Consider the following 27515-nt stretch of genomic DNA (forward strand, 5'->3'; position numbering starts at 1 on the left):
GTGCTGAAGCTCGGTGACAGTTCGGTTGGCACGGCCCTACACACGCCGTTCTCAAGGTTGTCATGCGTAAGTAAGTAATGATCAATTGAACGACGCTTTTGCGATGCAGAGTGGATTGGCAGACATCCTCTAGAATCCCCCAAGCCACTACGGAGGCCCCACATATATCGAAATAGTTGTACTTAAGTATTATGATTTGTACGGAGTAATTACTCCGTACTCTAAATACAACACATTAGGCAAGTACACATTAGAATACTATAGACGGTTGAATGGTTTAATCGTGATAATGATTTTTATATTATTCTTACGTTTTTAAAAAATGTCAAAGAAACAAAAATATTAAACTCTTTCCTTGATCTTAAATTTGTATTATAAATCAAGTAAGCTCTATTTTATATAATTTGCCTCGAGATTTAAAAATCGAGTCTCATTCTATTAATTTCAATTTAAATATTAATAATTATCTCAGGAGTGCTGTGTATTCTCAAGTTGTGGTATACACTTATGTCTACTTGGAACCGGTTGAACAATTTTCAGAACGCAGCTGTTTCCATTCCATAACCAGATGAACACTTGGGAATGTAATTGGGCTTAATCCGGCGTCATGGTGTGTTTTTACAGTATTAATACGGAGTACTCAGTACATGCTGCCCAAATGCTTGCAGGCTACTCCGTACGCTGTAGACAAGTCCGCTAACTGTCTCGGCACTCCCTTCCGTCAAAACGGAGTTCGGACAGATACTCCGCTCCGTACCCCTTGACGCAGGATCATCTCCGCATTATTAATAACACCTACTTATATACTTGCCCATCTCAATATCGCGACCTCGCCACCCTGAATCGTCCGCGGTTGACTATTTAATATCTGTCAGGTACAATCGTCAAAACAACCCCCTCCATCATGTCCTTCATCCTCGAGCTGCCGGATCAATATGGGTACGTCCCTCGTGATCGGGCTGTTCAGCGACTGATGAGCCGACACGCTGACGACTGGGCAGTCTCGTGCTCGCGGCAGCCACTGCCACCTTCTTCTTGAACACGGTCCACGTCGGCCGTACTAGCAAGTTCCGCAAGGCTAGTGGTATTAAGTACCCCAACGCTTATGCCTCTACCGAGCAGGCCGATAAGGACCCGAATGCGTATCTCTTCAACTGTGGTAGGTGTGATGGCTTGCTTGTAGCACCACAGCTAGGCGCGGAGAGCTCTCCAAGCTAACAACACGGCGTCCTTCCAGCCCAGCGCGCCCACGCCAACTTCACAGAGAACCAGACTTCCTTTCTTGGTGCCCTTCTTATCGCCGGGGTCCGTTATCCCGTACCCGCCGCGGTGCTTGGCTTTGGCTGGAACATCTCGAGGCTCGTGTACCTCTTTGGTTATACCAGCTCGGCGGGCCCCAAGGGGAGGACTGCGTACGTGCCATCCCTCGGGCGGCATGTCCCTCATCTTCTTCGCCAGTGCTAACTGTTTTTCCCAGTGGTTCCATTGGCTCCGCTATGTGCGACCTTGTTCTCAAGCTGATGTCTGCTTCCGTCTCGGCAATGTTCATTCTGGGGAAATGATGAGCTATCTACTCTTGGAACCGTCTCGTGCGGTGAGCGAACCAGAGGTGGGAATGATTGCATATCGCTTGACCTATGCAAGTGGGCAGATAAATATAAGTCCCAACCCGAACGCGAACCTCTTTCGTGGCGACTATTTTCGTGCTTCACTGGCCGTCGGCTGTTCATCTTGCCTGTATCACTTGTGAAGCTGTCATCACCTCAACTCCTGATTTTTTACCTCAATTTCGCTGCCCTTACCCAACCCGAGGTCGGTCGTATCGGCCACTGCTGCCTTGGCCGAGAACTTTTCGATGCCATTGTTTCCCAGGAGGTAGTCGCCAAAGTACTTCATGGCACTGAACATCTCCTCGCCAGTTGGGATGATGGATTCTCGGGGCAATAAAAACCCAAAACTCCCAGTATCTCGGAGTTTGATCTGATAGCTGAAGTGGGCTTGCATCTCGTGGTAGAACCAGTCGATTGCGGACCCCCCCCCGGATTGAATGCCGGTCTTTCGTCGAGTCTCGGGGACGTGCGTCGCGCCCTCGCACGCCGACGCGACCGAATAGGATTCTCCGTTTGATATTCGGATCGCCTTGGCGATGCCTGCAGCGACCTCTTCAAGGTTCTCCAGGTTCGGCGGCTCCGCTTCGCATGAGGATGAGTAGGGGAAGAGTATCTGCTGCGAATATGAGTGCAGATCCCAGAGTCCAACAAATTTGACCTTGTTCAAGGTCTCATTGCGAGCCCAGTTGGCAAGCTGCATGGCTTCGACGGCCTGAAAAGACTGTTCGCCGGGGTAGCTCTGTGAACAGGGGTCGTTTTGCGCCTGCGACCCTTCCCAGCCGTAGCCAAAACTACGATCCAGGTCCAGGCCTTCGCAGAAACGAACGATGGTTTGCTGCCGAGACTTGCGCCACAGACGATCCACCTGCCAAGTGTACTCAACACCGTCAGGGTTGACGGCAGGGACGAAGACGAAATCAAACTTGGTCAGAAGCTTGGTGATCATACGATCCTTGCCAAATGACGTAATCATTGACCAGGCCAGGTAGTTGACCGTGCTCGTAGAGATCCATTCTCGGGCGTGGAGGCCGCCGGTAACAACAATCGTCCGCCGTGGCTCGTCGTTGCCGCCTGACCGCGCAGGCACGCCCACACGCAGAGCGGATATCTCTCGGCCTTCGAAAGACGTCCCAACCGTCATGTACTTGACATGAGCGGGGAACATGGCCTCGAGCAGGCGCATCCAGCGAACGATGACGGTCAGTGGCTGGTAATCCTCAAAGAATCTGTTGTCGCCAGCGCGCAGCGGCATTGGCAGCTCCAGAGGAGCGTCTCTTGGCCCCATGCTATCGTGACCATGATGCAAGGGGGACGCCTGATAGACGGCGGTGGCGAGGTCGGACACGAGTGTTGCATGCGACGAACGGAGCGATTCGGGGAGGAGTCCAAGCAAGGGGGCAACCTCGTCGGCATGTAGTCGTACGTCCACATAGTCGGTGGTGGAGACCCATATGTCGAGGAAAAGCCGGGCAGCCGCTTCCAATATCGCGGCTCCTTCCTTGCTACCGGTAATATTGAACCTCAGGACGAGCTCGTTCGTGTACTTGGCTCGTGTTCGGTGCCCATCAGGAGTACGCAACCCCGTTCGATGTCTTGCCTTGGCGGGGTGGCGGCCAAAGAAGAGTTCAACAGCAGCATCGCGTACATTGGCGAGGAAGGGAAATAGGCGGACGTCAGCATTGTTGCGAGAGAGACTGCCATCAGCGGGGCCGATCCCAGCCGCGTTGGCGGAACGAAGCAGCAAGAGCAGCAGCCCTGTCGAGGCGACGGTACGGGCTGACTTGAGCTTCATCCCGTTCGTGGATTGTGACGAGGACTAATGCTAGAAGGGCGTGAGTCACACGCAGTTTTGGACAAAGCTACTATCGAGGATAGTAGGCGACGAAAAGTAGAAGGGTCAGACATCAAACGTCAAACATATGAGGTCAGCATGGAAGGCTCCTATGGACTGCGTCCAAAAGCTTATGCATTCCACTGAAGCAGGTGATTAGCTGAGATGGCTGTGTCCGAAAGGCAGGGACCAGCAAAATGAACTAACCATAATCAGCATACAGGTACTCCGTACTCCGCACACTTAAGTACAGTCAGTAGACATAATGAGAGTATAACTCAACAAAGTACGGAGTAGAACGACAAGGGATTAATCAGATATGATACAGAGTAGAAATGAAATAACCCAAGCGTAATTCCATAACTAAATTCTAATGTAAATACAAGATGAGTTAATATATACTTCTAGCTACGGAGTACATAGTCCGTTACTAGACTAAAGCTCAGAATATAAATAATACTTAATAATATGTCAGGTGACACGGCGCTGGCAGCTTAGATCACGTGAACAGGCACGGGACTGCTTGAAGGAAGGGGACAATATTAGGAAGGGGGGATGTCTGTTGGGATCAATGCATTCATCGCCTTCGTCCTTCCAGCTAGCTACCCGTGACTGGCGTTCTAACTGCCAGGCCTCGTCACTCACTCTCCAATGAAACCAAGGCGTCTGACATAATATCAGATAATTTGCATTAAATTGTGTATTGATCTACTATGTAATATTGTTTTTACCATTGGTGGTAGTGTTATTGGCGCACTGTTTACTTTTCAAAATAATCATATCCCAAGAACCTCATTAGGGAGATGATGTACAGGATTAAGCCGAAAACGCTTACCCGTAGGAACAAATGCTCCAGAGGATGTATCAATGCTAATAAATACGAAGTGAATGGAAAGTTGATGAACGAGTAGCTTGATAGAACGGTCAAGTACAGGGGGTCTGGCACTACTGAAATGCCAGACCTAAGTGGCAAAACTCCAGATTGACATGGTAACTAACTTCCACATCATCACGGTAAAGTCACAAAACAAACATATAGCAGGGAGACGAAAGAGGAGATATCTACTATTTCATGGTTATCCGTAGAGGGGTGGCGTAAACGAGGCAGTGGTACGGTACAGCCATGCTAACGGATTGAATATATCGATAATCGTCGGGTAGTTCTAGCAAGACGCACGTGCTGAATGAACGACTCCGAGTTGTTGGTTATGTCAGTGCACAACGTGGTATCGGGACAGGATCATCTTTCTTTTGCTTGCTATACTCGCATCGCCTTGCCGTGACTACATCTTGCTCGGAGCGCTATCCCGCCGTTAGGTTCGGACGCAACCGGATTTTGACCCTCCGGAGGTGGCCAACCAACAACCAGCTTTGCGAGTGGCAAGGGAACCAGGCACGAAGGTTCCCATCGAACCCACAAGGAAGCGGAAATTAGCTATCACGGGCATGCAGATGTACACCTCTTCGAATATAGTAATAAGGTGCCATGGCCTACGCCCTAGGCAATCGTCGTCGAACCCAGGCCATTATCAGGGCGGAAGCGCATATAGAATGTCGACGACTGGCAAGCCGTACCTGGAAGACCAAGAAACGCTGCTTCAGTATTTACACACGTTGCTCCTTCACGTCCTCTATGTCGGCCAAGCAGCAGGCAGCATCTCAAGCGGTGCACTGCAAGGCTAGAACGATAGAATGTAGAATGGCATATATTCAACTCCACTATCCACACATGTCCGAGACAGAACTGCAGGCGCAGTACATAAGGTGAGCGAGCATTCCGCTTGCAGCCATTCAGATCGAAACTGATGTTGAATGGCCAGCGCTTATGCTTCATGGCCCTCGGCGGACAGTGTGATACTCCGGCAATGGAGTTAATCGGAGTAGCAGCTTGCCGCCTCTTCCTCTCCCTCAGCCTTTCCGTCCCCCTCTACATTTCCCTCTGCCACTTTGACTCCTTCTCCTACTCCGTTTCCCTCTCCCACTGCCTTTTCCTCCCCCATTTCATTTGCCACTACCATTCCCTTTCTCACTTCTCCTTCCTTGCCATCTTCCCCTCCGTTTCCTTCTTCCACCCCCTCCTTCCCTACGGCTTCAGAGTTGTTATAGGCGCAGCTTGCGCCCCCTCCTATGGTAGGGTTGGTACCGGTGCAGCTTGCTCCACCTCCATTTGGCTTTTCGGCCGACGTGCCGGTTGGCATATATGATTCAGATGGACCAGGACCGGGCCGGCCAGCGGTGTCTACGTCCAGTTCTGGCGCCAGTTGAGGAGGAGGCCTCGACGTCACGCCACTTCTGTTCCCAGCCAAGTCGTGGTTGTCCGATGCAGCAGGGCTCCGAATAGGAACTGCGGCATCTTCGCTGCCAGTTCCACCATTACCAAGGCGGCTGGCCAGGCCACCATTGGGCTGGGATGGGTATCCTTTCGGCTGTTCTTTGCCGTCAGTGCCACCCAAATTTGCAATGGTCGCACCACTGTCCTCTGTGTTATTTCCAGCAGTTGCTTGTGTCAAGCCAGTCTTTTCATCCATAGGCACCTCGGCCGGGCCAGCACCGGCGGTACTTTCAGTGCTTTCCGTCGAGACATTATTTCTAGTATTAGGTGCTTGCACCTGGTTGGCCGAGCTCGAGGTTGAGCTGAAAGTCGGTGCACCGAGACCATCTCTCGCTTCCTTAGCTGTGCATCTGGACGCAACTGCCGTAGCGAAGAGAGCGTAGGAATCCGCATGCTGGATGTTCTGGTCCGGAGTAAGCCTTTGCACAGCATTGATGCCATAGCTACTGAAATCGTTCGTGCTGCCCCGAGAATGAGTCATTTCGTGCAGCATGGTGAAGGCAAGATCTCGGGCACCGCAATTCTTTGCCTTCTTAAAGGGTTCATTGAAAGCGACGTCACAGAGATAGATTTCGCTTCCGCCGATCTTATTGGAGTAAGCTTTTGTGCTACCACCGTTGACACAAAGTTTATATTCGTTTTCAGTGCAGCCGATCGTTGTTTCTCCGTCACCATTCGCCTCGCACTCTTTCGCCACTTTGCTCAAAAGGTTCGCTACACGCTGGCGGGTGCTCTCGTCGTCGTTCTTGAAGAAAAGCTTCATTATGTCCGAGCCGGATTGCGAGTCCAAAGCAAACTGCTGCCCTGCCCGGGCTCTGCTGGCACAAACCTGTAGCGCTTCTTTGATCGCTGCTTCTCTACCGCCACAAGTAGATTGGATTTTGCTCCTCTTTTGCAGGACAGTTGTTGCGTCGTAATTCGTACCGGTCGAATCGTCAGACGAGACAGTGACTCCAGAGGCGACGGCATCTGCCAAGGGCTTAGAGGGCCTTCTTGCTGGTATTGCGGTCGCCAGCAACGCGCATTGGTTGAGCAGCAAGTAGTATTTCATTGCGTCGACTGAGAATTATGAACAAAAGAAAAAGAAGTTGAGGCTATCTTTGCATGGACGAAGGTCGGCTTGCAAGCCATACAAGTTTATAGTCACGCAGTTGCGGTGCTGCATGAAGAGTTTTATTTGTAACTTTAACACATGGTCGAACCATGCCAAGTTGGGCGCCTCTGTCCACAAGAGATGTCTTGTGATCGAATATGTGACCGAATGTATTCGGCGAAAAGACACTGCAAGTACGAGTATGTCGACCCCTGCTGTTTTTGGCATTATTTACATGCACGTTAACTCGACCGCGTTGACGCTATACATGGGTTCTCTCCTAATCTGATACAAATTATTGTGGGCTGTACCCACTGACATCTGCTATCGAGCCAACTCTTCACCGTCACTAGCCAGATTAGGCGAGGCCTGCAGTGGCTGGGCTCGGCGAAGCACTGAGATCGTAGATTTGGTAATCCGCTAGGACGTACTATAATCGGCATAAACCAGGGCATGACACATTATGTTTTCGCCGAATACCACCTTGGCTGGTCCCTGAACTCATCATAAGTGCGGAGTACGGCGTAGCAGTATTAATACGCGTTCCGAACTAGAGCCAGCCTGGGCTAGTGGTTGCGCTCCAGTAGTTGCGTACTTTTCAGCCGTGGTCGAATTGCCTGAGCTAACAGACAGGCGAAACTCGTTTCGTGCTCGTTTCGTGCTCGTGGCAAGTTGAATGAATATTTTGTATAACGACTAACCAGGGCCCCGGATGTGCAACCTGCTTACGCAATTTGTCAAAGAAAAAAACTTGGAATGGTGGGTGGTTTAGTCGATTACTGCAGCGCCCCAGTTGCTGCAGCACGCCTTGTGCAACAGTAGCATAGTCGTAGTGTTTCTACTGCTGTACTATTGCCGCCGTTGTGCTTGAGGCATTGCAGCTTGGGTTGGGTTGGCATTGCAGCCTGGGTTATATGAGAAGCAGCTCCCTCTTTCCCACAAGAATGGGCTGTCAGTGAATGCTGCAGGAAGAGGGCTTTGTGTTGAGGGCTATCCAGGAGGCAGTCTATTCATGGATCAACGCAGATTCCTAGCGGGTCTAGCCACCGGCCTGAAATCTTAACGAAGCTAGCTATTCATATTACTTGTACGTCTTCCCAAATGTGAGCATGACTACTCTTTCCCTCTATGAACAGTGATGATGATGATGATGCTGATGCTGATGCTGATGCTGATGATACCAATGACAATAGTACCAAAATAGTTGCACGATAAGATCGCCACTGCAGGCAGGATCAAAACGCAGCATTAGCCACGTTCATTGCAGGCAGCCCAGTGAGACGAGGTGGAGGCACCCGCCCTTATATCATAACACCCGCTGCAACCTCTATAATTCGAATGCAAAAAGACACACAAGATTCCCGGTCAACGCAGGCCTTGTAGGCACAACGTGCACAAGGAGCATCATCTCAAGTCTTACCTTGCAATTGAACTTGGTAGCCTTGTAAATAGCAACCTCCAATACAATACATCGTACTTGCACCATGCAGATTTGCTATGCACTTATACATCCTCGAATTCAAGTTCCTCCTCCTCCTCCTCCTCCTCCTCGGAATTTTCCGAAATTCCTGCGTTGGCGTCCTGGTTCGGCTCCGGTTTTATCTTAACTCTCTTGGTGGCCCTCTCATCAGAGTGATTTTCACCGCTCAAAGTGTCGCCCATGACGCTTGCCGAAGCTCCAAGCACAGACGGGTCTGACCTATCCCCAGTCATTAGTGGCAAGTCCTCAAACTCGTCCGCTTCATCTTCCTCGTTCGAGTCGAGCTCGTCTTCATCGTCGTTCGCCTCCTCCCGGGCCCTCTCTGCCACTTGTTCCGCCTTCAGCTTCTCAAAAATGTCATCGATCTGGGCACTAGAATCGTTGCCTCGCAACTGATTACTTGCAGCATCCTTAGGCGCTTCCCTCTTCAGGTCCGTCGCGCTGGCCCCGATGGCTCCCGTGAACGAGTCGCCAGTGACTGTGCTATTCGACATCCAAAATGGCAGCGCGTTCTGCTGCGCTATCTTTTCCTTGCGTGCCCTTTCGGCTTCTCGCTCGGCCGTCGACAAGCCTGTCGAGGTTGATATATTTACGGCAATAGACTGCGGGCCCGTGTTGGCCAGCCCTTTGACAGCCATGGGCCGATCCATGCCAGCGTCGACGGCAACCGTCGGAGCGCGCTGGTGAGTAGCATCCCGTATCACAGGTCGCGCCTTTGACAGAGCTCGGTCGAAACTGCACTCGGCAATGTGCACTGCGTCGATCTTGGGGAGCAGCTCGCTAATGAATTTAAACTGGTCGTTGAGTCGCGTCGACTGCTCATGGCCTCCTGAGTTGCGATCGGCTTCAGACAACGTGTGCCGGCACCGATGGCAAAGGAAGCCGGACGGTCCGACGTTGTCGAGGACTTCCATGGCTGTCCACTCGGCCTTGCAAAACGTGCAAAAGTATTCCTTCTTTTCGTTGGCTGGCAGAGTACCTCCCTGAACTTCCTTATCTATGGTGAAGACGCGCCACTTGATGGCGTCTATGGCGTGACGGTAGTTGATGTAATACCATGTTCGACTGCTTGGTCGGGGATTTCCTTCACGAAGCTCCTGCCTCGTATGTCTACGTCCAAGGTCAGCGCAGAATACTTTGCGGCTCTTGGAGTGTAGCGGGAATATACACTGTAATGAAGCGGTCTTCGCGTAATTTACCGCATATTTTGTGGAGGTCCTTCGTATTGGTGGCCATGAGATATGCCAGGTCGTCATCTCGGAGCCTGCTCGAGGACTAATTAGGGAACAAAACCATTGATTCGAGGGACGGCAACAGGGGACAAACATACGCCTCGTGAAGAATTAATGCATCCACCACAAGAATGTCTCGGGTCTGATAAAACGCCCGCATGACAGACTTTATGAGTGTTACAGCGAGGTCCATGGTGATGGCTATCAAACCACCCAGATGGGTGGAGTGGAGGTAGAGTGACCAGGTCTGGATGCTAGCAGCTCGGGCGCTGACAATTTAGCCAGAAAAAGAACGATGATCAACACATGACAATGATGAACATCGTGAGATGGGCTTGATCCCAATAAATTGAGGTCTACGCCTTTCGTTCTGAACGCAACTGCCAAAATAGATCAAAAAGGGCAAAAGGAACAAGTGAGGCCTAAGGCCTCCCCTTCCTAAGCAAAGCTTAGTCATGACAGCAAGGCATGACCCACAGCTAGGTTTACTGGCAGTCAAGCACTTACAGTACTTTAGCACTTGTACTTATGAATTACAGGTACATGTACGGAGTACCGATGAACTGTAATAATACTCCGTACACCTTGGTTCGGTATTTTGTGATAAATGGAGCTTCGTTACTTTGCAATTAGAAATACTCGTTGCACTATCCAATCGAGAAAGCTTTCATATATCTAGCTTTCTGCAAATACACACAAGCCTGCAAGGTGAATGTAATCGTCAAATGAATATGACGGTACCCTTACAGTCACGAAAACAATGATCATGAGGCTGTATTGACACGACAACTCGCGTGTATATTTTCCTCCAAGCAGGCTCATTATTTGAAAGAGTTTATGATACACACTCACCCGAATGGATGGATGGATGGATGGATGGATCAATTAGAGTCTCAACCATCAAAGATTGCCCCAGCGTACGCCGTGACAGGTAGCACGCTTAACCTTTGAGCGACCCGTTGCGACGATGATCCGCAGGAGCACCTTTCGCCTGTTCACTCGCCGCCTTATTAACCTTGGTTCGCCCGATCTCACCAGCTAAGCGTATTTTCGTAACTGCGAAATGATTTCATCTCTTAGCCTACCAGCAACAAAGTATGGGACCAAGGGGAGGAGGGGGTGGAACTTACGTCCAATGTGAGCGTCCTTGAGCTATTGACCTCTTGGTCCCTATAGACACCTACTAAGCTTTCTGAGTCTTGAAACAGGCCCGTCTTGAGGCTGATGACGATAAACTGCATCCCAGGACCGGCGTGCTCCCTGATGTACTTCTTAATCTTGTCAACATTGGCGTTGTCCAGCGCTGCATCGACCTCGTCGAGGACGAAGAAAGGACTAGGTTGGTAGCTATGGATGGCGAAGAGGAGGGCCAGCGCCGCCATCGTCTTCTCTCCGCCGGAGAGATGCTCCATGTCCCGAAAGCGCTTCAGCGGTGGCATGGCATGATACTTAATGCCAGACAGGTACGGCATGTCGGTGTCCTCCTCAATGTCCAGGTACGCCTGGCCACCCAAGGGATAAGCCTCTGACCGCGTGAGATCCTTGTACACGTGCGAGATTTGAGCTTGGATGTGGGTGAAGGCCTTGTTGAACATGTCGTATCGCTTCTGCTTGATGGCGCTGAAAGCTTCCTTGGCAGCGTGCGCCGTCGACTTGGATTCTTCGTACTCCTGGTCCGTTAGTTTGAGGCGCGATTCAACACTCTCCAACCGCTCCATCGCCCGCATGTTGGGATTGAGCTTTTCCAACTCTGTGTTGAGAAGGGCAATGTTTTCCACCAGCCCGTCCTCGATTGATGCTTCGTCCGATGCCCTCAGCTTGTCGTCCACGCCATCATAGTCGATTTCGATGCCGTGATCGTCGAGGGCCATGTCCATCATGTTCTCGTCGTCGTCGTTTCCACCGCCGTCGCCGCCCTCGTCCACATCCATCGATTCGGGTTCTTGCCGGAGCAAGCCATCCTCGTTGGGAAGATTGTCCAACGTTCCCTCCACCAACGGGATTTGGATCTGCTCCAATCGACATCTCCGGAGCAAAGCTGACCTGCCCGCGCTGTTTCTCTGGACTGTCGTCTCCAGGGCGTTAACTTGTCGCTGGCGTTCCTCGATCTCCTTGCTCCGCCGCTGCAGGTCAGTCCGGACCTCGCTGACGATCCTGCTCTTGTCCATCAGGTCAGCTTTTAGCTCCTCCAATGTCTCGCGCAGCGCCTCGAGTTCGTCTTGCTCCTGGACTATCGCCTCATCGATATTCTGCTTCTCGCGCGCGTAGGCCTTGATGTTTTGATCTAGCCGTTTTATCTGCTCTTGCATTCGTCCGATCCGCGCCTCGGTATCGCCGTAACGAGCACGTTCCCAAGCCAGCCGGCTTTCGAGCCTCTGTTTCTGAACTTCAAACTGACTCCGTCTCTCGGAGACCTCTTGTTCGAACTTGCCCTGGGAGAGGTCATATGCACGAATGTCGCTGTAGCCAAGGCGCTCGCAAAAGGCGGCAAACACTTCGTCCTCGACCCGGGCGATGGCATCCTTGAATTCTTGCACCGACGTCTTGATGCTCTCCAGCTGCGAGACTTGCCCTTCGTGTCTTGGTCGCAGTTCCCGCAGTTGCTTCTCGTGGTTGTCCAGTTCGCGCTTCTTGCTGCTCCCGTTCCCCCTGAACGCTATCGCCTCCTCGTTGGTCGACGCAAGCCGTCGCTCAAGCCCGGCCAGCTCGATCTGAAGGGATTCTTCTCGCGAGCCGCGCCTATCCTCCTTCGGCAGGCGGTCCACCTCGTCCCGCAACCTGGTGGCCATGCGCTGCAGATTCTGAACATCGGCCTCTTCAAACTTGCGTTTCCCGCCCTTTGGCTCCGGACCACGCCCGCCAGTCATGAGTCCTGCTTTGTGGATGATATATCCTTCCAACGTCACTGCTTTGACGGCTATCCTTTTCTCATAACAAATTTGCTTGGCGATTTCCAGGCTATCGCACACAACCGAATTGCCGCAAGCGTAGGAAACGGCTCTCTCCACAGCCGGATCGAAATTGATGGTGTCAATTGTCAACCTCGCCCCCGAAACACCCTTGACGACTGAGTTGACGGCATTGACCTTGATGTTGTCGAGCGGAATGAATGTCATCGGCGCAAACCTCTGCTCCTTCAAGTACTGGACACAGTCGACACCAATCTTTTCCGTATCCACCACGACAGAGTCGAAATCTCGACCCAAAGCGACGATGATGGCCTCGTCATACTTTTTCTGCTTTGGCGCACACAAGTCGCCGATGCGGCCATGGATGCCGGGAAACATTCGTTTCAACGTTGAAATCATATCCTTCATTCGCACCTCGCGGTCGTTCTGCCGTTGACCATCATCTGCCTCCCTGAGTTTCCTCGCCACATCCTCAAGCTTTTCCTCCAGTTCGGTTCGCTTCTGGTTGGTTCGCACCCGCTCGGACTGGAGTCGATTAAACTCCGCTTTCTTGCTGGAAATTTCATTGGCAATCTCTTTGGCCGCAGCTTCGGCAGCAGCCTGTCGTTCGGTCGTACTAGCCAATTCCGCCTTGGCCTTCTCCATGGCAGCAGTAATGCCGTCGACTTTGCCTTTCAGATTATTGACGGTGACTTCGTCAGCCTTGTGCTGACGCTCTAGATTTTCCAGCTTTGCTTGATTGGCGCCGGCGCGAGACATGACTTGGGACCGAAGCGTATTGTACATCTTCCGGTCCGCGTCACTTATGTCCCTACCTTGCTTCTGCATCTGCTCTTTGATCTTCTTTTCAAAATTCTCGTGAGCTTTGCTGACACTCTCGATATCCTTTCGAACCTTGTTGACAGTATCCGTCTGTTCATCCCCCTCCTTGGTTATCTTTTGGACCTGTTTCTGGAGTTTGTCGCTTTGCTGTGAAGATTCGTGGATTTTCTCGTCAAATGGAACCAGGGCATTTTTGCTATCCTCGATTGTCCTCTCCTTGACCTTAATCTCCTTCTCGGTTCGAACGACCAAGCGGCCGGCAGAATTCTGGTCCGTTCGAGCTGTGTTCAGACGGGTTTCGTAAGCTTGCACATTTCGGCGCAGTTCCTTCAAGTCTTCTTGGTGATCTTGAATAGCAGAACTTGACACCTCCATCGCCTTTTCAAAATGATAAAGTTTCCACAGGCAGTGTGTGATGATCGCGGCCTCTTTCTCGTCCATTTTCTTCTGGAAGCTATCCGCCTCCTTCTTCTGTTCGCGGTACTGCTTGATCTCAGAGTTGATACCGCGACGTCGATGCAGTTGAAAATTTTGGTTCTCAGCGGCTTGCTCGGCCTCTGCCTGAAGTCTCTCATATTCCATTTTGTATTCCAGACTGCCAGATATCTGCTCAATGAGGCGCGTCAAGTCCTGCGGTGACTGCGAGGCAATTGCTTCCACGTCGCCTTGGAAGACGAGGAAATTGCGAGCTTTGATGAGGATGTTCTCCGTTTCGAGGGATTCGTTGTACTGTTGAGCGGTAACGACGCGATCGTTGATTCGGTATTCGCTGGCGCCCTGCTTCGTGATGGACCGCTTCCATTTTTGCACTTCACCGGCGTCGTCCTCATACACAGCCATTACCCAGGCAGTCTTTGGGTCATCTCGAGAAGCCTTGTCGTCGTCCCGGAATCCATTTATAACGCCAGTCGCATCTGCAGATCCGTCATCGTTAATCTTGGAAGTCTTGAGGACACGGCCGCGATAGACGAGGTCTTTCAGTTGAGCGGAGCGCAGATGAGACGATTTGATGCCAAGGACGAACGAGATGGCGTCCATACTGGTTCGGCAGTTAGATGACATGCATTTCACGAGGGTACAGGTGAAAAAAAGACGTACGAATTCGATTTTCCAGATCCATTGGGACCAATTATAGAGGTGAAATACGAGTCACCGAAGAGGAGAGTGTGGTGACCCTTGTATGATTTGAAGTCTAAACGAATCAGATTAACTGACTGGTGAGCCAGCACGAGAATCGATGAAGACTTACTGAAGAGCTCAAGCCTAATGAGTTTGCCCATTGTCGCAGCAGTCCGGGTATCCGACCCAGGCAAGACCTGACCCAGCCAACTTGAATCGTAGGTAGAAACGCGGTCGTCACAGCCTTACGAGCAGACTGCGGGCCAGAGAAGGTTGGGACTTAAACAGGCTCCAAGACGATTCTCGCACAATGGTGGTACATAATATCTTGAGTGCTTAACGTTGGGGCAGTTTCTTGATTAGTCTTGCCAGAAGTTACTACAGCACCAACGCGTTGAGGGCACGCGACAACTAACATTTAGGTTCACGCGACCAGCCCAGTGAAGGAAGTAGGACAAGTGGGGGCTCCACACGAACTTCCAAATCGACTAAAAGGGAAAATGGACAGACAGGATACATACTTACTGTACTTGCGCATGCGGACGTAAGTACATGTACGCCTGCAGGTGCTGCATTTAAGTACAAGTAGGATGTACAAGTACTCCGTACAATCTAAACTAATACTCCGTACAGAGTACTGTACGAATTGTACTGCGTAGAGATTCAATGAAAGAGCAAATATACCTGCAAGTATGTACCATACAAGTGACGAGAAGGGGGAAATTATTAACATAATTCATACTAAAGTTATAGATATACATACTTACTGATTTGTAGATATTTATAAGTGAATAAAATTTTCTGACTTATTTAATACTATTATTAGTTTTGTTACTACTCCACTATTTTTTTCATATAAAAACAAAATAAATAGGTTTTGGAGCATTTTATATAAAGTATTAGATTAAGGGTCCTGATTCAATATTCCAAAAAAAAAACTGATTTAATAATGAACAATTATTTCAAGCCTATGGGAATAATAAGACTTAACTGCTGCAACTGAAGTACGTAAGTACGGAGCAAAGAGTCACGGAGTAATATACAGTAGAAAATCCATTACACCTACTTGTGAGCAGTGCTTATGGCTGGCACATTGTAATAATAATTACACCAGTTGTACGGAGTACAGAGTACATGTATGGAGTACCCACTGCCCTGGTCCAGCTGTCTACTGACCTCAATTCGGTCGCAGGCACCAAATGTTCTAAGGCAAGTAGGTACCTGGTACATCGAAAACCTGAAGCGCCGGCTATTCCTTGCTGTAATGAATGAGGTCGATATTTAATTATATCCTGGCCTGTCTTCTTTCATCCTCATCCAGACCTCGCTCGCCAGTCCTGCCTGTTCGCGGCTACACGGCCACTGTTTTGCACTACCTACCCAGCAGATATCATTACTAGGTACTCACGCTGCAGCAGTTTGCGGTGTCGATTGGCCGCGCACCGTCCGCCTCCAACGTCACCCCTCCTACCGATATTCGTCCGTCCGCTCACGACCGCTTCTTTTCCGAACCAGATTTGCACCTCCGCTCTCCCCTACGAGTTCACGAGTCAAGACAATTCTCCTTGGCGGATGCGCTGCACAGCATGGACGCCGATATGTCTCCCCACGATGTCGGCCTCCAGCAACCACCACCGCAGTCAAATCAAAGGCAACCTGGGTCGTTGTCCCAGTCATCGCCGCCAGCGCAAAGCAGTGCGGCGGCTGCAGCTGCGGCCGCTCAGCAAATGAGTTTCAGGAGGTATGTCTGCACGCAAGTACCTGGAAGCGGTAGGTAGTCGTCGTCGTATTACCTACCTACCTGCCTGCCACCCTGCCTGCCACCCTGCCTGCCCGCCTGCCTTCCTCCTTGCCTGCCTTCGTCATGACACAAACACCCACCCTTGCTGACGCCTTTCTTCTTGCAGGCAGCGAGCGTCGAGAGCATGTGAGGTATGTTTCTCGGCTGATCTTTTCTGCCAGTTGCCGTCCTACCCCAAGTTCCGCGAGCCGAGGCAAACGCAAGCATACTCACCAACCCCCACCTACACGCCCCATCCCCTCCCTCCCTGCACTTTGTTAGAATTGAGTCGATGTTGACAAGATGTGTCGGATTCCCAGACCTGTCATGCTAGAAAGGTAAATTTACAGATCTGCTTCTGCAGCTATGCTCATCCCCGCAACTTGCTAACTCCCTAATGTTCGCCCAGGTTCGATGCGACGCCGCCAGCCTTGGGGTACCTTGCACCAACTGCGTCGCGTTCCAAATCGAATGCCGTATCCCGACGCCGAAGCGAAAAAAGGCCCAGAGCGCAACGGGACAGGCTTCGAAAGACTCTGATAGGTACGTTTCCCCGTCAACAGTTCCCCCATCGCACACAGAAGAACTTTTGTATTCATAATCATCGATGAGCCTTAGTCGCTTCCTGCCTCGATCACCAGTACTGACGTCTTTCATGTTGTAGCGATCGTGAAGGCCAAGACGAACGACGGCAGCCGACACCGCCTTTCAGTGTACCTGCGACAAATGCATATCCCCGAGCTCCGACTGTGACCCATACTGTCGAAGGAACCCCTTCCTCGTCCATAACCGAAGCACAGGCGAGGCAAGAAGAGGCGGACAATGACACTTACCTAAACCTGATCATGAAGCCCAAGTTCACACGTGCCCCCATCACCGAAGCTGGCCGGGTTGCTTACCTCGGAGAATCCTCAAACCTCACTCTTCTTGTTCACGACCGCCAGGGTTCCTCGGATGTCGTCCACTATCCTCTTCCCGAAAACGTGCGTGGCACTCGAGCCAGGCTCACAGAGCTTGACAATGTCGAAATCGACATCCTGCACCAGCGAGGGGCCTTCCTCTTGCCGCCCAGATCTCTCTGCGACGAACTGGTTGACGCTTACTTTAACTGGGTCCACCCAATCGTGCCGGTCATCAATCGTACTCGCTTCATGAGGCAATATTCCGATGCCAAGAATCCTCCCTCTCTACTCCTGCTTCAGGCCGTCCTGCTCGCTGGCTCGCGCGTATGCACCAACGCGCAGCTCATGGACTCCAACGGCTCGACCACGCCTGCCGCTCTGACTTTCTATAAGCGCGCCAAGGCCCTTTACGACGCCAACTATGAAGACGACCGCGTAACGATCGTACAGTCCCTGCTTCTCCTGGGCTGGTACTGGGAGGGACCGGAAGACGTGACGAAGAACGTCTTCTACTGGAGTCGCGTCGCGACCATTGTCGCCCAGGGCTCTGGCATGCATCGCAGCGTAGAGCAATCCCAGCTGAGTCTGTCGGACAAGAGACTGTGGAAGCGTATTTGGTGGACGCTCTTCACCCGCGACCGCTCCGTGGCCGTGGCGTTGGGTCGTCCCGTCCACATCAACCTCGACGACTCGGACGTCGAGATGCTGACCATCGACGACTTCGTCGAGGACGAGCCAGATTGTGCCAGCGAGTTCCCCCCCAACCCAGTTCACGTCCAGTTTTTCCTGCAATACGTCAAGCTGTGCGAGATTATGGGCCTTGTTCTGTCCCAGCAGTACTCGGTCGCCTCGAAGGGGCGGCAGCGGACGGCCATCGACCTGACGCACAGTGACATGGCCCTTGCCGATTGGCTCCAGAATTGCCCCAAGATTGTCTACTGGGAGATGCCTCGCCATCATTTTTGGTCCGCGCTGCTGCATTCTACCTATTATACGACGTTATGTCTTCTGCACCGGGCGCACATGCCCCCAAGCGGTCAGAATCGCTTCCCGGACGACTCTCCTTACCCGTCTCGGAATATTGCTTTCCAAGCTGCTGCCATGATCACTTCGATTGTGGAGAACTTGGCTGCTCGCGACGAGCTGCGCTACTGTCCCGCCTTCATCGTCTACAGTCTGTTTTCGGCGCTCATCATGCATGTCTATCAGATGAGATCGCCCGTTCCGTCCATCCAGCAAGTCACACGAGACAGGCTGCGAAGTTGCATGCAAGCCATGAAAGAGGTTTCCCGGGTGTGGCTGGTGGGCAAGATGGTATACACGCTCTTCGAGTCCATCATTGGCAACAAGGTGTTGGAGGAGAGGCTTCAAAAGGCCGGGGCCAAGAGGCACCGCAAGACGCATCATGGCTTGTCACAGTCGGAACAGCAGACCAAGGCGCAGGATGCCTCGAAGCGCAAGTATGATGACATGGCCATCGACTTCACCGCCAACGCGCCGACTCCCCAAGAATCTTACGAGCGATCGAGGCCGCAGACCCCAAGCGCGAACAAGAACGAAGGCGGCGGTGCAGTGCAGCAGACCGGCATACCATCGCCGAGCGTCCGGCCTAGTGGGGCAGACACCTTCATGGGAGGGACCAGCTCGCGGCCGCAGACGAGGCCGGCCACACCCTTCAACCCTTCGTTCTCTGTGCCTGCAACACCACCCGATCTCTACCTCGTTACAAGAAACTCTCCTAACCTCTCTCAGTCCGTGTGGGAAAATTTTCAGCCAGACCAGCTTTTCCCGGAAAGCTCGAGCATGCCTGTCTTTCCAAACCTGTCGCCGATGCAAGCTCATCAGAGTTTGGACCAAACCATCATGGCCCAAATGACTCCCAGCAGAGCGGCAGCTCCTAGTGCGCAAAGTCAGCCGAGCAGTCAGTTTCAAGTGAGGGGAGAAGGCCAAGGTCAAGGCAATGGACTTTTGCATACGCAAGCCTTTCCCGGGCAAAACATGTGGCAGCCTGCATTTGACAGTGGAATGCATGACGGCCAAAGCCCGGATAGCTGGAGCTCCAGCTCGGTCCAAGGGCAGCCGGCTCCCACGACGCTTAATGTCGAGGATTGGTACGTCAAGTGGGATTGAAATTTCATTGACAGTCCTTGGTGGCATCAAGCATTGATTAACACGTCGTGATAGGTTCCAGTTCTTTGGCATCAACGGTGACGCAAATGGCCTCAACCTCGATGTATCTTTAACCTGAGGTAGGGCCAGCCCAACGTTGTCATGCCCCGAAATATTCGCGGTCCACAGCGCCGCGGCGTCTGGCTCAATACCTACCTCCGTACATTGATGGCATTCACGAATTGTCTTTCGTATGCTGCATCTGCGTGGATACTTCTCAGTTATACACCCATCCTGCTTTCAAGTTGTCTTAACTTTTACTTCCATTGGAGTTTCGTCCTAGAATGTCTGCCTGCTCGCGCAGAGCACCATCGAAAGGGCTGATGGAAACAGCGGATCGAGGTGACCGGGTCGCAATTTGAGTTGGAGTGTTGCCAGCTACCGTCAAGCTCATCGTAGCATGAGGGAAACGCTTGGGATAACACCGGTTGAAATGACAAGAGTTGGAATGAAAGGGCTTGCAGCATACATAGCATGTTGCGCATGTCGCGCTCTTCCAATGACTACATTCGCCGGTTGGTTACATCGATATGAGTTGTATGTACGACTCGAATATGGTCCCCAGACTGTATTTACTGCTGCACTTTGGTACGAGAGCAAACAGTAAATACGTCGCTGCATATGGGATTATGTTGTTTCGCACGGGGGGGGGGGGCATTGGTAACCAATGCACCGACAGCCCCACGTTTTTCCATCGTATGTGATTTGGAGTGGTTGAAAATAGAAGTCAGGGAGCAGTTAAGTAGGCAAATGAGTAGATGGCGCATGATTAGAAAGCAAGTCGGATAACTTTAGTTGTCCTTCGCCGAGGTATATGTGCACAACAAGACTGCAGTCAGCAGTCAGGGAGGCATATCGCAAATATCGAAGTATCACGTAACAGCACATGTTTGTCAGCCAGTTGTGCAAATGCACACCCCTCTCTACCCCCCCCAACGCCTCGCAAGAACCTTTATGTCGGTCTGCTGCTATATAGAAAATCATCCAAGCATGAGACAGAATCAGGGTCGAGAGGCGACATGTCATGATCATGCCCAGTATTGCCCAGCAGAAAGCAAGATACATAAACACCCCGTTCTCAATACAAGGAGAGCGCTAAGGCACACGACCGCGGAATCTCGCACCCGACCGGATCTTGACATGCTGAACCCCAAGCCCTACCGCGGTCTCATTGCCGCGGAGGTGAACAGTCTCAAAAGCGCCGCATTTAATGACCATGTTCACCAAGCAGTCTCTCCGTCCCTGGATATGTGCCAAAAATCATGGGACCTTTGAGGTGGCCGAAGCACCGCGAATGATGTGCCTGCCGTCTTCGCTCCCCGTATCTGTCAATTCGATCACATCACTGTCATGTCTTTCTCTTGCCGGCAATCCCCCTGGCCAGGCCCGTGCACCATTCAGCGGTGTCGTCGGTCGTTTGGTAAGGGCACCTCGGAGCCAGCCCTCAAAAGCGGCCGCCATGCGATCCAAGCCGCCGCCCTGACTTGAGGTGTAGATAGCAGCGTCTTGTCCGTCCTTGTATGAACTTTCGACAATTCCCGATACATCCGATGAGAATCCAAAGCGAGCCGTTTCGGCACCCATCACAGACATGGACGGCAGGCCATCGATGTTGAGACTTGGTATGTGTTTTCGTGTCCAAGAGTTAAGATAGTCCTTTGCAGGCCCCGGAGTTCGGATGTTCCTACCCATGGACCCTACTCCTCCCGGTCGTCGCATCCAGGCCGGCCTGCTGTCAGCGGAATCGTCTGCAGTGTGACCGCGCGGCGATACTGGGGTCACTGGCGAGTGAGGTTGTCCACCGCTCAGCGAGCCCTTCCGGAATAAGGGGCGTTCCCGTTCTGCCGAGTCGAGCGGTTGGATTGAAAGGTCGACGCTCTGGCGAGGAGTGGAAAGGGGGGACAGTGCCTTGATGCTGCTCTTCCGGCGTGGAGGAAAGTACCCAAGTGAACGACTAGCAACGCGGCCAACCTCAATGGGCTGTTGGAGCGATTCAATCCGAACCCACCGAACATGTGTCCACCATTTGTCTCCATCTTGCGCCTGCTCCGACTCCGTGCATCTCGAGGGTCCACCGCTAGGACCGGCATGTAGCCGATCAACTGGTGGCCTGCCAGTCGATGTAGAGATTGACGCCAGGAAGTCGTCCGGTTGAGTGGACTGCGACGGTGGCGCCTCACAAGGACGACAGCGAACCTCACAGGCATCAACAGGTATCGTGAGCCATTTGCGTGTCTGTATCGTGTCCCGGCTCCAGAGCCCATTGGAGCGGCGAAACGCATCTTCCCGGCACTTATAACGGACAATGAGGCCAGCGTAGGTGTCATCCGTCTGGACACGATGAACATAGACGAGACAATTCTCTGGCACCGACATGGCAAGCGTCGCATCGTCAGAGTTGCGACGCTTGTGCCTTCCTGCCGCGTCTAGCCTGCCGTTGACGCCATCATGGCCCTCCAGAATGCTCGCAGTTTGAGCGGCCTTCCAAGCGGATTCCCTTCCTGCTAGAGATCCAGCGGCCAAGTCTGTCAGCGTGGGGTTGCGAGACGGAGGTGCTGGTCCCCATGATCCGGTGCTCTTGCTGATGCTTCCATTCCTCGAGTATCTGCGGTCCCGGCTATGAACCTGTCCAGTCGCTCGGTACTGAGGGGGCGACGGTTGGAAGGTGGAGGTCTTTTGCGGAGTGACAGCACCCGATGACAGGAGGGTTGAGGCAAGACCCTGGACCGAGCTCCAGCTCTGCGACCACGAGTCGCCGAGAAACTGGCCCAAGGTGCCGACGTTGGTGCCTTGACTCTGACCAAAGATGTTGCCTGTGCCCACGCCGGATCTGGTGTAAGCTTTCGGCCTGCTTGGCTCGTCGCCCGCCAAGTCGTCGTACGACGAGGCAACGTCACAGGCTGGAGCCGGCGATGAGCGCAAGCCATCCTCCTCTCTTGAGTTGCCCAACCGGCGGTTCCTCCTGGGCCTCAAGGAACTCGTCGCCGCCGTCTGGGGATCCGCTGAGAGCAGGGCTGATGTGGACAGTGGCTGTAGTGACTCCGCCGGAACGCGTGGTGCAGCCATTATGACCACGAATTCAGTGGCGGCAGCAACTCGCGGGTCGCTAGACGGCTACGAACAGACATTGGAGGCGTGCTGTGCAGCGCAAAGGAGGCCCGGTACTCCGATTCGATTCCGATCGAGGACACGTTGCGGGGGCAAGCTGGCTACTGTGCATACGGCGGTATGCCCATCAAAGCTGCCAACACATCTGTTCGTTTAGCGACAGTCAAATTATTCGCTTGTGGTTCGTGATAGGAGCGGGTGGTCACAGCAGATAGATCGATGTATGAGTGGGCGAATGGATGGATGGATGGTGTATGCAGTGAATGGAATGGATGGGATGGATGGACGGGTGCATTGATTGGCGACAGATGGCTGACGGCATACATGCACCAACCTGCTTCCTCTGGCAAAGGAGAGAGGAGAGGAAGGGCGAAGGAGTGGGGGGCCTCTGAAACCAGGCCGCTATTTCCCCTGCGCTTGTACACACTCGGATGCTCGGAGCAGGGGGAAATGCCAGCCCCTTACCAGAGGAACCGCAAATGGACTGTTGAAGAGAAGGTGGGCGTACATATAAGTACTCCGTACAACTAAGTACAGTACAGTACATTTCAACCTACATACTCCGTTTAAAGGATTAATTTAGGTTCAATATCTGATTGTTTGAGCAGATTCGTACTGCACTAAAGCATGTACAGAATAACTGAAGCAGAGCAAGGCTACTAAAAAAAAGAGACATGCTCAAGATATAACTTTGTTTAAACTTCCTTAAGTACAAATATTTTAACATAAGCATTAAATCTAATAAAATACAGTATGTCAAGTAAATAGAAAATTAAAACTCCTAATAATATGTCATCAATACATGCAGTTATTATATTATTCGTAATGTTTGAACTCTTCTACATCTCTTTTAGTAGTCTTGTACTTATTGCCTCCAATTTATTAATATTCATTCAGACAGAGCCTAACTTAACTCGGAACGCTTGTGTTACTCTCAAATGAAATTCATATCTCGGTAGAGTACCCCATACTTGTGCTTCACAACCATTACGGCTTGACATCTTATGGGATCAATTTGAGCATCTCATTGAACTGGTTGAATCATGTTCAATTGGACAGTGCTACTTGTCGTTGCGACTGCAAATGAACTTTCAAGAGAGAGTACAAGAGTACGCACTGGATTGACAGACATCCGTCTGCCCAGAGAAATGTGCGCAAGACTTCCTCATTGACACGGAACTTTGTCATCGTTATCATATAGACTGCCCTGTGCGAGCCGATGCTATTATGATGCTAGTGTAGTGAACCAATGCCAGACTCTTGATGACTGTGAATCATTTCGTCCTCGCGCACTCCAAAATCCCAGAAAGCCAAGACGCCACACCTTTGGTACAGTTCCTCACTTGAGCTTCTTCTTAGGTCGGAGCTGGTTGGTGTGGCCGCACTTTCGCTTGCGGCAGTTGGTGGCACGGGGAGGAAGGCGTGCCTGAAATCACGTATACACGTTAGTTGTCAAATTCATAGCGATCACTTCCCACCACGGGCTTCTGGGGCGAAACATACGTAGCACTTGCGGCAGATCATCTTGTCGCAGTTGAACTTGGAGGCCAGAGCCTTCAACGAGGGCTCAATGATACCACCACGAAGGCGGAGGACCAAGTGCAGGGTTGATTCCTGGCATCGACGTCAGCTCTTGGTCTCTGTCTTCGCATCTTCTTGCCCCATGTCTTTGGACACAGTAGGCTATCCAATCCATCGTTTATCGAGTTCCACCCACCTTCTGGATGTTGTAGTCCGACAAAGTCCGTCCATCTTCGAGCTGCTTACCAGCAAAGATCAATCTTTGCTGATCCGGGGGAATGCCCTCCTTGTCCTGGATCTTGGACTTGACATTGTCGATAGTGTCAGAAGACTCGACTTCAAGCGTAATCGTCTTGCCCGTTAGGGTCTTCACGAAACTGAATGAGCTGTCAGTTGGACCGACCAACTGGCTTGGGTCGGATGGCGAAAGGTTCGAGCTTACATCTGCACTGGTTTGAAACGTCAGTATTTAGACCAGCATGCATCGCACGGAAAATGTTCAACAATCGTACTTACTCGTGACTGATATTCGTGACGCTGATTCTGACAATGTGAAGATTCGGAGCGCTAGGCGACCGTGCAAAGTTGGTGGGGTGCCAAGTGAGAAATGTATGTAAACCCTAGGTCATATGTTCCATCACGTGATATTCTCTCGTTCCTACTGTGTACTCCCGGGCCCACTTTACAGTACATACTGTACTCCATGAGTACATGTACAGTACAGTAATTAATTACTCCGTAAGTATCCGCACTCCGTACAACTACTTACTTAAAGTGCTCCGTACATGTACTTACAATATGTACACGTAGTATTCAACAGCCTTTGATACAACTTCATGTAATTACTTAATTACTTAAGTACTTACATACAACGTACTTACACTGTAGTTTTGTGACACCTGCCAATTTGTGCTATGTCCGCAGAAGTAATTGTGTCGTCACAAATGCTATTTAAATGTCGCCAATTTTGCAGAGTTGAGCACGGAAATCTTGTTCAGACGTCAACATTCATTTGTCCGTATCTGTGACCGACCCTCAGAGATGCCTTGAACAATAATACCTACGACAAGCAAGTACTGCTCGTTTGCCTACTCTGCCACCTAGCCATTCTTTGCTCTAGCTTATATACAGCCCTCACAACCACGTCCAACGGAATTCCGACAGCGAAACCTGAATTAATTAGCATCTGCGACTGATGTCGAATGCAGCTGCATGTGTGCAGTTACGAACCTGCAGCCTCGTAGAGCGCCGCTGCTACATCAGAAAGATCTTCAGTGCTGCGAAATGCCTCATATATGAACTCGCTATCCCTAGATGCAGATACTCTGGACGAGCCCAAAGCCAGAGCTATGATCCGCTGGACTCGATCACCAATGTCCTCGTCGGACATGGCGGGAACTGAGGGCGTCGGAGTCGAGACGGGAATAGAGGGGAAGAATTTGGTAATTGGATTGTCGTCTTGCTCCTGTCAGCACCCGCACCTTCGGGGACCGTTGGTAATTTTACTTCTCTTGGTGACAGTTGCCCCAACATAAGCAAGGTAGGCTTCAAATTCCCCGTCGTTCGCGAGAGCCAGTTCAAACGGCGTCATATTCTCAAGGTGAGCTCCTTCATGTTCGCGAGTCCCAGTGATTGGATGTTGAGCATGGTAATTTTTCCACGACAGCCAATCGAATGCGAGCTTGTGTCCCGTACAAAGACACCTGGCTACATGATGCGGCGTCTTGAGAGGGAAGCAGAGCTTGGCTGCAACAATTAAGAGCGCAGCAATGTGTATCTCCGGGTGGTCGAGAGGAAATATCCTGTGGCTGTTCACTGGGAAGCGAATGCGGCAGTCGAGAATGGCTGCGAGACTTCTGGCCGCCATTACGCAGGTGACTGCAAGGTTGTTAGTCAAGGCGGCAGTCAGATTGTGCTCTGGACGCACTTACCTGGTAAGGCGAGCAACTTTGCGTACTGCAAAAGCAGCGGCTGCAGAGGTAAGTCATGGATTTCTATATTATAGTTGAGCCGATACGACTGAACCAAGTGCATGACGGCTTGGCATAGAACACTTCCACGTAACCTGGAAACGCGAGGCAGCTTGAGTGCTTTGACATAAACTGACGGCATTCGATCTCGCATCTCACCGGGAAGGTGGAAGTACTGGAGTAGTCAATATTTGTGCTTGACGTAAACCTTTCGAGCAGGGCTTACCACATTCTTGTAAGGCATATTCCCGTCGTTCGCTCGCTCGAGGAGTAACCCCAAACGCACCGGCATCTTCAAAAGAATACAACCAAGGTAACAGAGAGCAAGTGTCTCTGAAATTTTGGGCAATGGCCAGTCTGTGCCTCGCTCCGAATCCCAACTTTGAAGCCGGGCCCGGGACTTCCACATAGTCTTGTTCTCCTCCTGGTTTGGTTTAGAGCTGAATAGCTCTAAATGAGCTTCCGCTGCTTCCTCATCATTGGGTTCTAAACAGCTAGATCCACGTATCCGAAGATCCCACAGATCTCGAACGACCGTCTCCAGCTCCTCTCGTTGGCCGGTTTCTGTAATAAGCCACATGACCTGGTTTCTCAGAAGCATCTGTAAAGCCTCGAGATATAGTAGCTTTCCTGCATTGCCTCCGAGCTGGCGTTTCTCGGTATTTCGCGACTCTCTCTGCCGTCGAGTAACGGTTCCCATGCGGCCTGCATCGTCGTCATCGTCGACGTTGAACTGAACGAATCCCTGCGCCGTAATTTTGTCAGGACCGGTCTATGTCGGCCGAAGCACGAGCAATTCTATTTACCTCGATTTGATGACCCTTGGAGCAGAATCGAAATCCGTCCTGCAAGTACCACTTCTGGCTTCCGCATTCAGGACAACGCTCCCCTCGAGGCATCCTTAGCAGTTCTCCACGCTCGTTCATTGTGACTGGCTAATGGAGGGCCTGGAACAGAGAGAAATGGTCTTGGTACATGAATATACTTGTACTGTGAAAATAGATAGTACGACTGTAGAGGATGATGCATTGGAACTTGTAGAGATTGGCGCAACGAGTTGAGATAGATGTGTTAATTGTTGGTAGTTTTACGGAGTTCGGAGTGCTGGCTCCAGGTACTCGATCAACTGACATTGGCTGGAAATAGTGGCTGAGACAGGGGCATTGCTTTGGATGTGGCGCTAATGCACTTCGCAGTGAAGTCATGTGTGGGTTGGACGAGTCCACGGCTCCAACCAAGCTGGGGCGAAGAACCATGTCACGCAATCCAAGTCTGATACTTGCAAGTCCAAGACTAAGTACTTACAAGTGCACACTGTACAAGTATTACTTGTAATAGTACTTCAAGTACGGAGGACGGAGCAATTACAAGTACTGTGGAAATACGGAGTACCATGTACTGTACATGCACTCTCGTAACAGAAAGAAAAACCCGAGTACAATTACAAGAAAGTACTAAAAAAATGTATAACTGTCTCCTTGTTTGTTTCTTTATCCATTCGTAGCTTCTCAATAAGTAAAAACCCCTAATTTTAATACGAGAAATAATATTTAACTGATAATCATGGTTACTTTATGAGTAATACCTCTGTACGATTTGAGCTTTATATATATCTCTATGTATATTATACAAGTACT

The 27515-nt window shown here is 51.3% G+C and overlaps 7 protein-coding genes across 7 annotated transcripts; 2 read left to right on the forward strand and 5 right to left on the reverse strand.

Annotated features, from left to right (window-relative positions):
* Window positions 1-904: 904 nt before the first annotated feature.
* On the forward strand, window positions 905-1562 carry DCS_00812 (microsomal glutathione S-transferase 3; the record flags this gene model as incomplete). Its single annotated transcript, XM_040798147.1, has 4 exons — window positions 905-939; window positions 1002-1159; window positions 1238-1412; window positions 1478-1562. 4 exons carry the CDS (start codon window positions 905-907, stop codon window positions 1560-1562), a joined length of 453 nt encoding a protein of 150 aa, XP_040659030.1.
* A 196-nt stretch (window positions 1563-1758) lies between these two features.
* On the reverse strand, window positions 1759-3402 carry DCS_00813 (zinc carboxypeptidase; the record flags this gene model as incomplete). The annotated part of the gene is made up of 1 exon (XM_040798148.1): window positions 1759-3402. One exon carries the CDS (start codon window positions 3400-3402, stop codon window positions 1759-1761), a length of 1644 nt encoding a protein of 547 aa, XP_040659031.1.
* A 1910-nt stretch (window positions 3403-5312) lies between these two features.
* Window positions 5313-6824, reverse strand: DCS_00814 (uncharacterized protein; the record flags this gene model as incomplete). The annotated part of the gene is made up of 1 exon (XM_040798149.1): window positions 5313-6824. One exon carries the CDS (start codon window positions 6822-6824, stop codon window positions 5313-5315), a length of 1512 nt encoding a protein of 503 aa, XP_040659032.1.
* Window positions 6825-8369: 1545 nt separating this feature from the next.
* On the reverse strand, window positions 8370-14589 carry DCS_00815 (RecF/RecN/SMC; the record flags this gene model as incomplete). Its single annotated transcript, XM_040798150.1, has 6 exons — window positions 8370-9456; window positions 9515-9610; window positions 9677-9825; window positions 10709-14348; window positions 14408-14501; window positions 14559-14589. 6 exons carry the CDS (start codon window positions 14587-14589, stop codon window positions 8370-8372), a joined length of 5097 nt encoding a protein of 1698 aa, XP_040659033.1.
* A 2016-nt stretch (window positions 14590-16605) lies between these two features.
* DCS_00816 (Ctf1 transcription factor) lies at window positions 16606-19358 on the forward strand (the record flags this gene model as incomplete). The annotated part of the gene is made up of 3 exons (XM_040798151.1): window positions 16606-16751; window positions 16873-19221; window positions 19295-19358. 3 exons carry the CDS (start codon window positions 16606-16608, stop codon window positions 19356-19358), a joined length of 2559 nt encoding a protein of 852 aa, XP_040659034.1.
* A 1181-nt stretch (window positions 19359-20539) lies between these two features.
* On the reverse strand, window positions 20540-22345 carry DCS_00817 (uncharacterized protein; the record flags this gene model as incomplete). The annotated part of the gene is made up of 1 exon (XM_040798152.1): window positions 20540-22345. The coding sequence occupies one exon, from the start codon at window positions 22343-22345 to the stop codon at window positions 20540-20542; it is 1806 nt and encodes a 601-aa protein (XP_040659035.1).
* Window positions 22346-23726: 1381 nt separating this feature from the next.
* Window positions 23727-26804, reverse strand: DCS_00818 (eukaryotic translation initiation factor 5A; the record flags this gene model as incomplete). The annotated part of the gene is made up of 12 exons (XM_040798153.1): window positions 23727-23813; window positions 23891-24001; window positions 24105-24357; window positions 24425-24475; window positions 24704-24740; window positions 24790-24820; window positions 25047-25078; window positions 25139-25366; window positions 25415-25786; window positions 25840-26053; window positions 26105-26623; window positions 26685-26804. 12 exons carry the CDS (start codon window positions 26802-26804, stop codon window positions 23727-23729), a joined length of 2055 nt encoding a protein of 684 aa, XP_040659036.1.
* Window positions 26805-27515: the final 711 nt, after the last annotated feature.

Source organism: Drechmeria coniospora, chromosome 01, assembly GCF_001625195.1.
Source record: "Drechmeria coniospora strain ARSEF 6962 chromosome 01, whole genome shotgun sequence".
Lineage (NCBI taxonomy): Eukaryota > Fungi > Ascomycota > Sordariomycetes > Hypocreales > Ophiocordycipitaceae > Drechmeria > Drechmeria coniospora.